We start from the raw sequence: 14,447 nt of genomic DNA on the forward strand, positions 1-14,447 counted from the left end.
TACACATGAATTCTAGCATAATTTGGTGAAAACTTGTGCACATTTGACACCTCATTTATTAATTGTTTTACACATGTTCTTCTGCTTAGAGAACATGTGAGGGTGGCTTAATTGGAAAAGGGGTTGGGTCTATAATAAAAAAAAATGCCAGGTTTAAAGGGGTTGTCCAGAACCAAATAGATTTTTCATTCTGATGATATATCCACAGGAGAGGTCATCTGTATGTGATCCTTTACCTTGCACAGCTGTTCCAGAAGCTTCAGTGTCAGAAGATGCTGGTGAGAGGAGAGCACATGCAGCACCTCTTGTATACAAGTAATGCAGACTGTGCAGCTGCCTCATCCAATTCATGCTCATGGTTCTGGGGAAGTGCTGCACTGATCCTATTACTTGAATAGAGGTGGTGCTGCACATATTTTCCATTCACTAGCAGCTACTGGCCCCAGAAGACTATTGAAACAGCTGGTTTGTGTGAGGTCCCGGTCTCAAACCCCAACAGATCACCTATTCTGTGGGTAGCTCATCCATATAAAAAAAAATCAATTTGGGCCTGACAACCCTTTTAATATGTGACACTGTGCGCCAAATAAATGTGACAAAAGTGTAAGCCAACTATAATATAAGTGGTGCAAAGTTAGCGGAGAGAGTCTGAATATAAACCAGATTTATCCATCAGCATTAGACATTTTGATAATCTGTCTAGTCTAGATCTGCACAGTAAATCTGCCTTACTCACTTTTAGTTCTTCTTGGGCCTCTGGGCTAGGAATTTTTAAAGTGTGAGATGAAGGGTTTGGCCGTGACTCACAGTAGGATACTGCTTTTATGTGGTATGTCCGCATGCACTTTCCCATTTGTCTCCTCGCCCTCCTGCAAACCCTGTGCCTTCTCCTTCAGGAGGGTCATCTTGATATCAGTTGCAGAAAACGGACCATAGATAGTAGTACAGTGTCCATATTAGGACATCCTCAGATATCAGAGTCAAACATCAGATTAATGCTAGTTTACAGCTCTGATACCTGACTTCTGACATCTGATTTGTCTGACACCTGACTCTGACACCTGATACCTGACTCTGACTACTGACACCTGACTCTGATACCTGATGTTTGACTCTGATATCTGAGAATGTCGTAATATGGACACTGCCAGTGGCGAACCTACCCCTTTCGCCGACCGAGGCGAACGACAGAAAGGAGGAGGGGGCAGAGCGGAGGGGGTGGGGCGGAGTGTAGCAAAGGGGGCGGGGATTATCGGCGTTCGCAGGCAGAGAGCAGGCACGGAGAGGACCTGCTCTCTGCCTGAGCGTGAGGGGAGGCCGCTGGAGCAGCGCTGCTTCAGCGGCCTCCCCAATCCACCGCTCAGTGCTAAGCCAGTCCAGGACAGCTTGTCCTGGACTGGCTTAGGTAAGCAAAAATGCCGCCCTCCCTGGGGCCCTGAAATAGCGCCTCTTGAAGCAGTCGCTTCAGGTCGCCTCATGGGAGGTGCGGCGCTGGACACTGTATAGTAGACCCCAATGCAATATCTTTACTGGGGTTTTCACGTGACAGGTAGAATTCATAATACTGGTGTCTTCTTATGTGGCATAGGGACCCCCTTGGCCACCAGGGTCATTTACTAATGCTACAGTGTTGTGCTAAAGTTTTAGGCAGGTGTAGAAAAATGCTTCAAAGTAAGAAAGCTTTCAGAAATAGAAGGGTTAATAGTTTGGTATAATGGATGAAGAAAAGACAAATGTAAATCCTATCAATATTCGGTGTGACTTTTGCCTTCCATCAAAGGTCTCGGTACTTGCAGACAGTTTTTGGCAGCATGGAGGCTGTTCCCACCACCATCTTGGAGCCCAAATCTTTTGTGGATGTAGGCTTCCTCTAATCCTAGTTCTGTCTCTTCAAGTCATCCCAGACAGACTGGCTGATGCTGAGATCAAAGATGTATCTTTGGGGACTCATCAACCCTTCCAGGACTCCTCCTCCAAAGGGGAAAGGTCACAGCAAATGTTGATGGGAGTTACATTTTTCTTTTCTACATTCACTTCATTTTCTTAATTAACAAAAATAAACCATTAACCCTTCTATATATGAAATCATTCTTACGTTGCGGCATTTTTCAAAACCTGTCTGAAACGTTTGCACACAGCTGTACCTCTGCTCCTCCTATAGCTAGGCCTCTGCAGGGGTTCTTCTTCTAGTAGCCAGGGCTTGTCAAAAGCTGCCCATACAATTTATATAGGCTTGTTTGAGCTCCAACTATTCCTCCCAATAAACCCATATACATAGATGCTAGACATTGCTGAACTTGCATTTGTTCGTAATGGGGAGAGGGGATTATTCCTCTGGTAGCAATGTATCTCCCATACCAATACAAGGATTGGACATATTGATATCCAATTACCCGATCCTTCTTTCCCCTAACATTCACTATCTATTGCAGCGGTTTATTTCCATATATTTGCACCAATATTTCTTCTAGATTGCCTTGAGTTTAGTCATATTGGAAAAAATATGTGTGCATCTAGAGATGGCTGGAGTGATAAGAATTTCATGGGAATGTCAGGGCAAAGATAAGGCGATAATGCTTGGAATCTGCAGATTATGGGAGCCGTCAGAGGTTTTGCAGCTCCAAGGGGCAATCTGATAAATTTGCGAGGGGAAATCACTGCTCGGCATTTCAGAAACTGAATATGGTCTCGTTCCTGTACCTTCCCTCTGAATTCACTGAAAACCCCTAAAACTTCCTGTGCCCCCCCTTATAAGCGCTGGAGTCATTGTATCCTTGTAAATCGCCCACAACACGCTATTAATGAGGTAACATAATAAACACAAGCTCTTAATGGAGACATTAATACATAGGAAAAAAGAGAATGCCAGAATCCAGGGAGGGGGAGATCCACAATGAACCTCTGGAACGGCTCTTAACATCCTATATAGACAAGAGACCCCTTGTTTCATGGATGGAGGGGGCTCTATTTAGAAACAAAGGGACATATGTATTACTCAGAACAGCCAAACTATAAAGGGTCACTCAGGAAAAACACAAAATGTGACTCCTATTTAATCTCCTATAGGGCCATTAAGTTACAATAGTGCAGGAGCTTTATAAGAGGAGCGGCTGATATCAATTACATATATGGATATAAACGTCTAAGGAGGGTCCGAGTCCTGAAGATATGAGACATAAGGTAGTAATTATGGGTCCATATTCAGCCTGAAATGACTGATAAGAGGATGCAACAGGGTGCATTAAAAGCAAATACATATGGTGCCTTGACATGGGCTCACAAATCTACTTCGTGTGCCTCTCATTGGGAACAATATCATAAACTCCTCTTACGTTGGAAATATACCCCACTGAGACTCTAAAAAATTTACCCAACTTCTTCACCCTATTGCTGGAGAGGTTGTAGCCAAATTGGCTCCCTTTTACATATGTTTTGGAGCTGTCCACGCATTGCTCCATTCTGGCACTCCACCATCAATGCACTCAGCGGCTACACACACTGCAACATCATGTCTTCTGCCTCTTTGGCTCTCCTTTTACTTGGTATCCATATCATCTCCCCTCCATCTCGTACAATCACCTGCCATTTCCTCCATGCAGCCCGGCCACTAATTGTTCGCCGCTGGAAATCCTCTCATATCCCGAACCTTGCTGAACTTTTATCTCTACTAAGTGTGTGTAAGGACATATGATTGCTTGTCAGAAAGGCAAGCTCAAAGACTTTTATTTCCTTTAGTCTTCCTCGCTGCCACGTAATCCACTTCCTAGTTCCTAACGAAATGGTTCTGCATCCTTGGGCTTACGCCATTCATCCACTCTTATTATCTGTGTCCCCCCACTCACTTTTCCCAACACTTGTGTCACATTCCTCTGTAGGTTGGCCCCTTCCCTTTTTTTTCCTCCTCTCTTTTCATTTTGTTGTTCTTACTGTGTTATATATGCTATGTCATAGTGGCGTTCAACGGAACGCTTTTACTGCTTTTATAGATGTGTCAGATTTATTGTACGGTTTTCTTTTTTACTGTATATGTTTTTACCATACTTGTTTGTATGCTTTCTTTAGTGAAAATTCAATAAAAATCTATTTAATATATATATATATATATATATATATATATATATATATATATATGTATATATACAGTCCTATGAAAAAGTTTGGGCACCCCTATTAATCTTAATCATTTTTAGTTGTAAATATTTTGGTGTTTGCAACAGTCTTTTCAGTTTGATATATCTAATAACTGATGGACACAGTAATATTTCAGGATTGAAATGAGGTTTATTGTACTAACAGAAAATGTGCAATGTGCATTAAACCAAAATTTCACTGGTGCAAAAGTATGGGCACCTCAACAGAAAAGTGACATTAATATTTAGTAGATCCTCCTTTTGCCTCTAGTCGCTTCCTGTAGCTTTTCATCAGTTCCTGGATCCTGGATGAAGGGATTTTGGACCATTCCTCTTTACAAAACAATTCAAGTTCAGTTAAGTTTGATGGTCGCCGAGCATGGACAGCCCGCTTCAAATCATCCCACAGATGTTCAATGATATTCAGGTCTGGGGACTGGGATGGCCATTCCAGAACATTGTAATTGTTCCTCTGCATGAATGCCTGAGGATTTGGAGCGGTGTTTTGGATCATTGTCTTGCTGAAATATCCATCCCCGACGTAACTTCAACTTCGTCACTGATTCTTGAACATTATTCTCAAGAATCTGCTGATATTGAGTGGAATCCATGCGACCCTAACCTTTAACAAGATTCCCGGTGTAGGCATTGGCCACACAGCCCCAAAGCATGATGGAACCTCCACCAAATTTTACAGTGGGTAGCAAGTGTTTTTCTTGGAATGCTGTTTTTTTTTGGACGCCATGCATAACGCCTTTTTGTATGACCAAACAACTCAATCTTTGTTTCATCAGTTCACAGGACCTTCTTCCAAAATGAAGTTGGCTTGTCCAAATGTGCTTTTGCATACCTCAGGCGACTCTGTTTGTGGCGTGCTTGCAGAAACGGCTTCTTTCTCATCACTCTCCCATACAGCTTCTCCTTGTGCAAAGTGCGCTGTATTGTTGACCGATGCACAGTGACACCATCTGCAGCAAGATGATGCTGCAGCTCTTTGGAGGTGGTCTGTGGATTGTCCTTGACTCTTCTCACCATTCTTCTTCTCTGCCTTTCTGATGTTTTTCTTGGCCTGCCACTTCTGGGCTTAACAAGAACTGTCCCTGTGGTCTTCCATTTCCTTACTATGTTCCTCACAGTGGAAACTGACAGGTTAAATCTCTGAGACAACTTTTTGTATCCTTCCCCTGAACAACTATGTTGAACAATCTTTGTTTTCAGATCATTTGAGAGTTGTTTTGAGTAGCCCATGATGCCACTCTTCAGAGGAGATTCAAATAGGAGAACAACTTGCAATTGGCCACCTTAAATACCCTTTCTCATTATTGGATACACCTGGCTATGAAGTTTAAAGCTCAGTGAGGTTACAAAACCAATTTTGTGCTTCAGTAAGTCAGTAAAAAGTAGTTAGGAGTATTCAAATCAATAAAATGATAAGGGTACCAAAATCTTTGCACCGGTCAAATTTTGGTTTAATGCATATTGCACATTTTCTGTTAGTACAATAAACCTCATTTCAATCTAGAAATATTACTGTGTCCATCAGTTATTAGATATATCAAACTGAAATGGCTGCTGCAAACACCAAAATATTTAGAACTAAAAATGATTAAGATTAATAGGGGTGCCCAAACTTTTTCATAGGACTGTAGATAGATAGATAGATAGATAGATAGATAGATAGATAGATAGATAGATATGAAATAGTGGAGACTGTCAGCATGTCCTCCTCCTTATTCACTGTAGTAGTAATTCCATTGGACAGGACTCTATGTCTATGGGGGAAGTCTCACCAATGTGAGATGGCGCCTCCTGCCCCTCCTTTCTTATATACATACGCAAATGTGTCCATGTGTCTATAGGTCCCCATGCATTAAAGCTTTTGGGCCCCAATTTACTGTCATCTTCTAATGTTGTAGAGAGACCCTCAGGCCCCCTGCACCATCTGTAACTATGCCCCTAGGCTAGACATGGGTTGGCATAACTTTTTTTTTACTGTGTAATAAAGCATAGTCTACTGTCATTTCATTCATTTACAATGGGAGTCAGTGACCTGTATACTGTATGTAGGCAGTTATTACTCCAAATATATATAACTAATGCAGTAAGATATATGTTCAAGTAAGAATATTGCAGTTCTATTTCCTAGGAGATGTTGGATGGTGGGCCCCCTGAATTTTATGTGGTGAACACACCAACACCGATCCCACTCTTTAGACTTATATATTACCCAACTTCAGGGTTTACCATGGTGCGTGGAAGCACTTGGAGCTTTGGTGATAGCAGAGCCAATACTTGTGCCTTTCTTGCAGCATCTGTTTGTGAGAGATAAAGCAAGCATAGGGCCTCTCGCCTTCTTGCAGCCTGCATTTTTTTTAAAAAAGGGTGGTAAGAAAGGGGTTAAATATTTCTTATCTGAGTAAAATCCCACATGGTGGCTGCGCACAGCACAAGGTATGGCTAAACTCTCACAGTGCAGCGACTGAGGAGAGTGGGAGGGGAAGAGGAGAACTTAAATAGAGCTTTAGAGAAGTGGCCCCTCACTTGTCTCAGCCTCCTCAGCATCTCAGGAAGGAGCTTACTTGGGGCTGCTCCAAGTCCAGGTATGTTGTAATGAGATCCACAAATACTCCTTGTTTGCTTACTGAGCACCTGAGCTAGGATTTCGTTCTGCTATTACAGCTTATTTTCTCAGGAATGCAATGGAGGAAAATTAATTTGGCTTCAATATTATCTGCTCCCTCCAGAATAGTATTGTAGTGGGGGTCCCGTCTTATAGGACTGGAAAAGCCATAATTTAAGGTGAATTCTACTACTTTCTCATATGGCATCAGTATCCTATAATATATCGTTACTCACAAAGGTCGCTGTACCAAAGAGCTTGCAATCTAATTTTCTTGCCTCAGTCACACCAACTGTTGTATTCTACCTTAAATTCAACATGTCATTGTGCAAGGTTAGAAAACCCACAAAAAGAACATAAAAATACCATAGAGAACATAAAAATACCATAGAGAACATAAAAATACCATATAGAGCATACAAATACCATATAGAACATACAAATACTACATAGAAGTAGAACATACAAATATCATATAGATTTCAGAATGGTTGGATTAGAACATTACTATATATGTCTCTTCTCCTCATAGCTGTACAGACTTTCTCTTGCTACACAGAATCCAGATACCACAGAGCCTATTTCTGACTGTGCCCAGTAATTCTGGGGTCCCAAAGGAACTGCCTCCCCCTCCCGATCCTACTAATTGAAAGCTTTTTAGTTTTATTGATTTTCTGATACATCTGGCTTTATGTGATACAGTGTTATATGTTGTGCTAGTAAATATTGTCACAATGAGATTTACAGGTGTTTGGATTCCCACAGTCTGTAACAATGTAATATGATATTGAGACTCCAGTCCTGTGTATACCAGCTGTATATATAGCATTATATACAGGAGATACCCAAGTTATATCAGCATGGGCCATATCATTATATACAAGAAGATGTATAACATATACCAGCTGTACATATAGAATTCTTTACAGGAGATACCCAGGTTATACCAGGATGGTCCATATCACTATATACAAGAAGATGTATAACTTATACCAGCTGTACATATATAATTATATACAAGAGATACCGAGGTTATACCTGCATGGTCCATATCACTATATAAGGAAGTGTTAAAGTTAAAGTAATACTCTATAAGAGGTAGTCATGGTAGATATTATATTAGCATTTAAAAAGGCAGAACTCCTCTAATAATAGATGACATGGAGGGTTATAATTAATTTAATAAACAATTAATGATGTATAATTGAGAAGGTTGAACCAGATGGATCTGAGTCCTTTCCACCCTAAGTGATTATTATGTGTATGTTGGGATAGTATCACTTATTGGATGGGAACTGGATACTTTAGCAGCTACATAGTCACAACTCCCATCCTCCTGGGCAAACAACACAGCCTAGGACAGAAGTCACACTCTTACCTTAAATATGCAGCTGTCACTTCATCATGTAATATGGACATCCCACATAAAAAGCGGTTACACACAGAAACTCGCGGACCCCATAGACTATAATTTTTCAAGTTCAGTCAGGGATGGAGTCCCTGAACAGTCACACAACGCAAGTGTAACCACAGCCTAATGTAACTAATATATTATAAGATATTATAATTCATACGGTGTGCCTCTCTTATTGTTCCTGCCAATTGTGTGACTACTGTATATTGGTAGTGGCGTAACCAAAGTCTTATGGGCCAGATCCCATTGTCAGATACCAAAGTCTTATGGGCCCTGGTGTAATCTTTTGTCTGGTCTCCCTACCTCATCCCTGCAGCAAATTCTGGATAGTGATGAAGGAGTTTAATGAACCTTAGTGTGGTTAGGGGAATCTGTGGATCTCCTTGGTTTATGGACCAGATAGAAGCTGCAATCTCAATACTGATGCTAGTGCTTATGGGTTCCCTAAGGTTGCTGGGCCCCAGTGCGACTGCACCCTCCACGCTCCTCTAGATTGGCAATTTTGTTTATTAAAGAGGTGCCTGAAACTGTCAGCACTGATTGGACGATGTCAGTCTGCATAGGGGCAAGCCTCCAACTGGAGACACTCAGCTTACAATTTATTACTAGGAGGAATAACAGAGGAACAGCAGAACACTTCAGTTCTAACATAATGCTTCAGAATTATTATTTCATAGATAATATCAGTATTTACTAAAAAACAGACATATCAGGATTGCTGATGAGTCTTTTAGAGAACCATGAACTGTAATGGCTGTCATATCTATATTTGCAATGATTTAGGACCTATCCTTAGGATAGGTCTTCAATTGAAGGTTGCTGGGAGTCTGAGGTCCAGGCACCACACTGATCAGATGTTTGAAGAGACCACAGCCTCAGCTACTTATTAAGTACAGCACCGTACATTATATAGTGGTTGTGCTTGGTATTGCAGCTCAGCCTACTCCCTTCTGAGCCCCAAACAGTTCTTGTGACCATTGAACATGACATCACATGGCCTGTGAAGCAGAATGCTGCTACAACCAGCTAATCCATTGGGGTCCTGAGTGTCGGAACCACTTACAGGTCATCAATTACTAAGGCTGGATTGACACTAGCGCTTGGTCTCAGTTGGGGATTCCGTTCCCCATTCCGCTTGAAAAATGTAAGCAGGACATTTCGCTCTGCATTTTTTGGTTGGAAACCCGGTGAACCCAATTATAGTCTATGGGGTCTGTGGGTAATTGCTTTTTAAGCGGATTGGGTTTTCATTTTTTGGGTCCCCAAGCGGACGCAAAGAACAGAAACCCAAGTGCAGGTGTGAACCTACCGTAAGTCCCAGAAAACCCTGTTCATACAAACCTATGTATCTCCCCCTAACAGGTATTATAGTCTTGACACCTGCTTGCAAAAACTCCTTAATTCTTTTATCTCCACTTGCAAATAATCTCTGCCCTGGGTGGACATACTACTCTGATATTTACATGGCTGGTTTCTGAATTGCTCCGTTAATCTCATTTCCTTATGTAAAGTCTTCACAATCTGCTGTGAATCAGGAAACCAAATGGCGAAAGGATAATTTTAGGGGTTTTTTTCAGTCTCAGCAAATAAAATGCATTTATTGTATTATGAAGAGTCCATATTCAGCTAATGCCTCCTCCCCCATCTGAGGATAGCCCAGGAGGGCGATCACACATAATAGGGCACAGGCATCAGCTCAGCACTTCTGCTCCTTCCTTTTAGTGATTGGTGCGGGGTCTCTGTGCCTGGACCTCCCCAGTCAGAAGTGTCGAAAGTTTTATTAAAAGGCACAAATGGTATTTCTGTTTACCTGGCCTTACACAAATGAAGCTAGTCTTTCTTACTGGCTTTAATGGCCTAACTTATGTGATTCCCCCCATTTGGGATCCTCTCCTTTTAGCTGGTCTTGTTCTGGAGGACCCAGAACATCTGTGCATCATATGTACAGGTCATTCATTGATTTTTATAGGAAGTGTGTAATACTTTATTTACCCTGTGGCGGCGCTGCGGGGATACTGAACAATTGTTTATGGGCTGCCTCGTGGATTTCAGCTAAACTTTGGGGATTTGTCATGAACTCATAGACTAGATGTGCTAAGACTCACCTTGATGAATGGATCCCATATGAAGACATAAAGTAAGGTTTTGGGGCCATATTTCAGCTTCTTATAATAAACATCTGGAGTTTAATGGATACGTATAATACACAGCCCAGCTGCTGAATATCTCCAGGTCTATGACTTCACAGACAATGCAAGGACTGGGACAAATCAGAGAAATGTAGAAATTGTAAAGGGAATCCCTATACTACAGTAAGTATAACAGGGTGCACTCACATCTGCAATGTTTCAGCTGTTCTTCTGGTCTGACTTATAACCAGAAGAATAGATTAAACAGTAAAGACGGACAACAATGGGTCCTGGATTTACTATAATGGGGTCTGGTGGTGTCTGTTGTTTTTTTCTAGACATTGCGGGACATAGAAGGCCTGCTTGTAGGATTCTGCACTAGATGGACCTGTATAAGTATGACTAATATTATAGCCATTGTAACAATATCTCATCTCCTACCTTTATCTCATGCAGGATGGGTACAGAATCTAAGCAGAAGGTTCTCTTGGTGCTGCTGATCGTGTCAATCATATCGGTAATCATCGCCCTTATTTTGTCCCTGGTGAGAAGTGGTGAGGTCCCCATCCCACCTGGAACCAAGGTAATCAAGAGTTAATGCCATTAACCCTTACAAACCATTGAATCAACAGTAACACCAAAATAAGTTGATAGTGTTTTTGCGGGTAGTGTTAAAGGGGATGCTTAAGATTAGAAACATAAAAGGTATGAATATGTAAGAAGAATGCCGCTCTGAAGGTCAATAAAGGCTGTAAAACAGGTTCAGTACACATAAGTAATATCTAAATGTGGAAACACCCTTTAAACATCTGCATACTACATGGTCTATAGTCAGTCAATGCATATGATAGAATTGAAGGTGAGTCAGGACAGTCATTATATGAAGGACCATAACATGGGGGCACAGTCTCAATAACCCTGAGTATTCCCATAACTTGTATAGCAAACTGAATTTTTTTTTGCCTAACTTCTTTATGTAATAAAGTTTAGAAGTGTTCCTTTATCTACATCTGAATGGTCAGCAATGAACTCTGCAAGGACCCATCTATACGTCCCTGCAGAGTTAACAGCTACGGTTATCAATGATCGCCAGATATCGAATGGGATCTGCCAAGTACTGGGAGCTGCAGGACCCGCTGAGTCCTAGAGGACTACTACCCTCACATCCATGTCCTAGCCCTGCTTCTGGGGACACAACACTATGTGCCACTAACACAGAGAAAGAAAACTATTTTATTCCAGGGCCCCATGGGACAGAAACGACGAGGGAACGATCACAGTATTTTACAGTCAGGGCAAAGTGGATGGCATTCTATCGAATCCAATGTCCATATTGTGGTAAAAACCACAGTGCAGACACGCCGCAATTTCTAAAACCAGCACAGCTTTGGAAATCGCAGCATGTCAATTATAACTATGGAAACACCGGCAGTTTCCCCAGCACTTTTTTTGCTGTAGGACACCCCATGAGGCCTTAGCCTTAGACTGAGCCCCACTTTGCTAAAAAGCAGCTTTTTTCATTGCATATTTTGTCGCGGATTTTTGAGCCAAAGCTCGGAGTGGATTGAGCAGAAGGGAGAAGTATCCGAACTCCCTATATATTTCCCATTCCTTTTGTAGCTATTCTCGGCTTTGGCTCATAAAACCGCAGCAAAATCTGCAATAAAAAAACAGGTGTTTCGGCCTCAGCCTTAAAAAAAGCTGTGTGGGGCCTCAGCCTTAAAAGTTTTTAGTAGTACACTGTGTTATTCCAAAAAAAAGTGTAAAAAATGTGAAAAACAATCACATTCTCCTCAGCTTTATTACATTTATCTGGGTATTAAAAACAAACCAAATAATCCCTGCGAAAATAAAAATTATATAAAAATAAAGCCCTGCGTATCGCCAACCAAAAGCAAAAATGTTTGGAATAATCCAAATGAAACATGGTTATAGCCTTCATAACAGCCTGCTCATGAAGGGCTTAATTTTGGTTCTGTTTCAGTTTCCGCCTGTATACCCATACGTAGGGAGATGTCACCCAGCTCCCACCTTCTTACATGCCCGCATGATGATGGATTATTGCCGTGGGAACTGGGCAAGTGCTCACAAAATGGTGTTTTTTTTTTCGAGGGCATAGAACATTGAGCTAATATTTAGAAAGTTTTATGAGCTTGTTCCACAGAATGGCGATGTACTTTTTGCTTCCTGTTTATTTAGGTTTTATAGCCTTTGTTACTATGATTTACGTTAGATCCACTTCCCACCAAGAACATATAAGCTACAGTTAAAGGGGTAGTCTGTGACTTTAACGTCATTGCCCTATCCTGGCAGAGGTTACATCAGATCTAGTGTAACATACTCAGTGTTATATTGGTTTTTGTCACTTCTTTATAATTTAGCATACCTGCTGGTTGTTTCCAGAGGAAAGGAGTATTACTGGCCAGGGCTACACGTTATTGTGTAATCATGCTGGATGACCACTGCCTGCCCTAAAGCCTTATTCACATGACAATGCTGATAGCCTCTGTTCCATTCTGGTTTTTCCTTTTTAATGGCTAAGTGTTATTAGTTTTGCTTTCATTTTTAATAAGCCTTTAAAAAAACGGATACATTTCATTGGTCTTTCCTTTTTGAACCAACCCGATAATCTGTGGGGGCAACCTGGAGAGTGACATGAAAATTAGGGGACAACTTGGAAAGGGGCGTTATGGGGCCACTAGGAAGACATTAGCCACTAAGGATGTTATATTATGTGGGGACCATCGAGGGGCCATTGGAATTTGTGCAGGTCAGGTCTTTCTAGGTGGTGGTGATGGGAGGGAAAACTTATGAAACCCTTGCACAGGGCCCACCATTGTGTAAAAACGGCCCTGGGTTGATATGCCAGGTTCTGGTGACATTATATAATACAGTATGTGGCATTATAGAATCCCAGCTGAATACTATAATAGTGACTTTGGTGTCAATGGTCTGGTGGAGATGATGATAAATACATTGCTTGTGTGGTTTTTCAGTATGGGATGGTGTTTGATGCCGGGTCATCCCACACATCGCTTTTCATCTACCAGTGGCCAACAGACAAAGAGAATGACACCGGGGTTGTGAGCCAGACTCACGTGTGCGATGTGGACGGTATGTATGATGGATCTGAATTTGTATAAATTTTGCATATTTGTCTATGATAGTACCCTATAGATAAACCTATAGGGTATTATAGTATAAGAGGTATGTCTGCTCGGTAAGAAATGTCAAGGGGTTTTCTGAAATTTTTCTTGCTGTCAGTGAATAAGAACATTATTGTTCACTACATAGCTAGTCCTACTTTCAGATGGGGATCCAACACATTATATCCAGCTCAATATATCACCAGTAGCAAAAATATCACTGGCAGTTTGCTGCAGTGAATCAGTCTGTAGTCCAAAGCATTGCCAAAAAACATCTTACTGCATGATAACTATTTTACACCAGTGCTGAAACCCCATACCTGAAGGACATTTAAGTCATATCTCCAGGAAATTTCTATGGTCTGGCAGTTGTCAGGAACCCAGCCATGACTTCCTTATTGTGGACAGGTTGTCAGGCAGGGACACTACATGTATGAGAAGATAATCCGGACTCAAAAAGGAATCATGGCTGGGTTTCTGACAAAGTCCAGACCATAGAGAGTCCTTGCATTCACTAAAAAAGTTATAGAAAGTCTTTAAAACAAAATTTTTACTTGTTTATATTTGCAAAAAATGTAAACTTTTAATTGTCTACAAATATACATATAGTTATATTTATGGGAGACCCCTGTAAGAAGAAGCGATTGCACTGAATCCTGAGAAGTAGTCGCTGTGTCCTCCCTGTCCTGTGATAATCTTCGTCACGTCTGTACACAAAGCTCTACTCTTGATAGAAAGCAATCTTTTCTCTGCTTTTTTAGCCCATGCGTCACTGACTAAATTCCGAAATCTGTCTCCTGTCCATCTGCTCTTTGTGAGTGGTTGGGGTGTATTTATTCCCATAACTCTCCAAACCTTCTACCCTTATTCTGCCTTACAGTTTTCCATACACATCTGGATTTTCTAGGGACAATGCTCGGCAGTCTAGTAATACAATGAATAGACTTCCGCCCAAGAGAAACTACATTGACTGGTGTAATAAACTCCATATGACAGCTCCATATTCAA

General features: G+C 41.3%; 1 protein-coding gene across 1 annotated transcript in view; it reads left to right on the top strand.

Moving 5' to 3' along the window:
• The window catches only part of LOC142184830 (ectonucleoside triphosphate diphosphohydrolase 8-like), a 31,828-nt gene that overhangs the window by 4,713 nt on the left and 12,668 nt on the right, over nt 1-14,447 (top strand). Inside the window, exons 2-3 of the mRNA XM_075259929.1 lie at nt 10,750-10,876; nt 13,290-13,407. Of these exons, the coding sequence (XP_075116030.1) occupies nt 10,751-10,876; nt 13,290-13,407 (244 nt within the window). The 5' untranslated portion in view covers nt 10,750. The remainder of the gene's footprint in view (nt 1-10,749; nt 10,877-13,289; nt 13,408-14,447) is intronic.

The sequence above is a fragment of the Leptodactylus fuscus genome, chromosome 11 (genome assembly GCF_031893055.1).
Source record: "Leptodactylus fuscus isolate aLepFus1 chromosome 11, aLepFus1.hap2, whole genome shotgun sequence".
Classification (NCBI taxonomy): Eukaryota; Metazoa; Chordata; class Amphibia; order Anura; family Leptodactylidae; genus Leptodactylus; species Leptodactylus fuscus.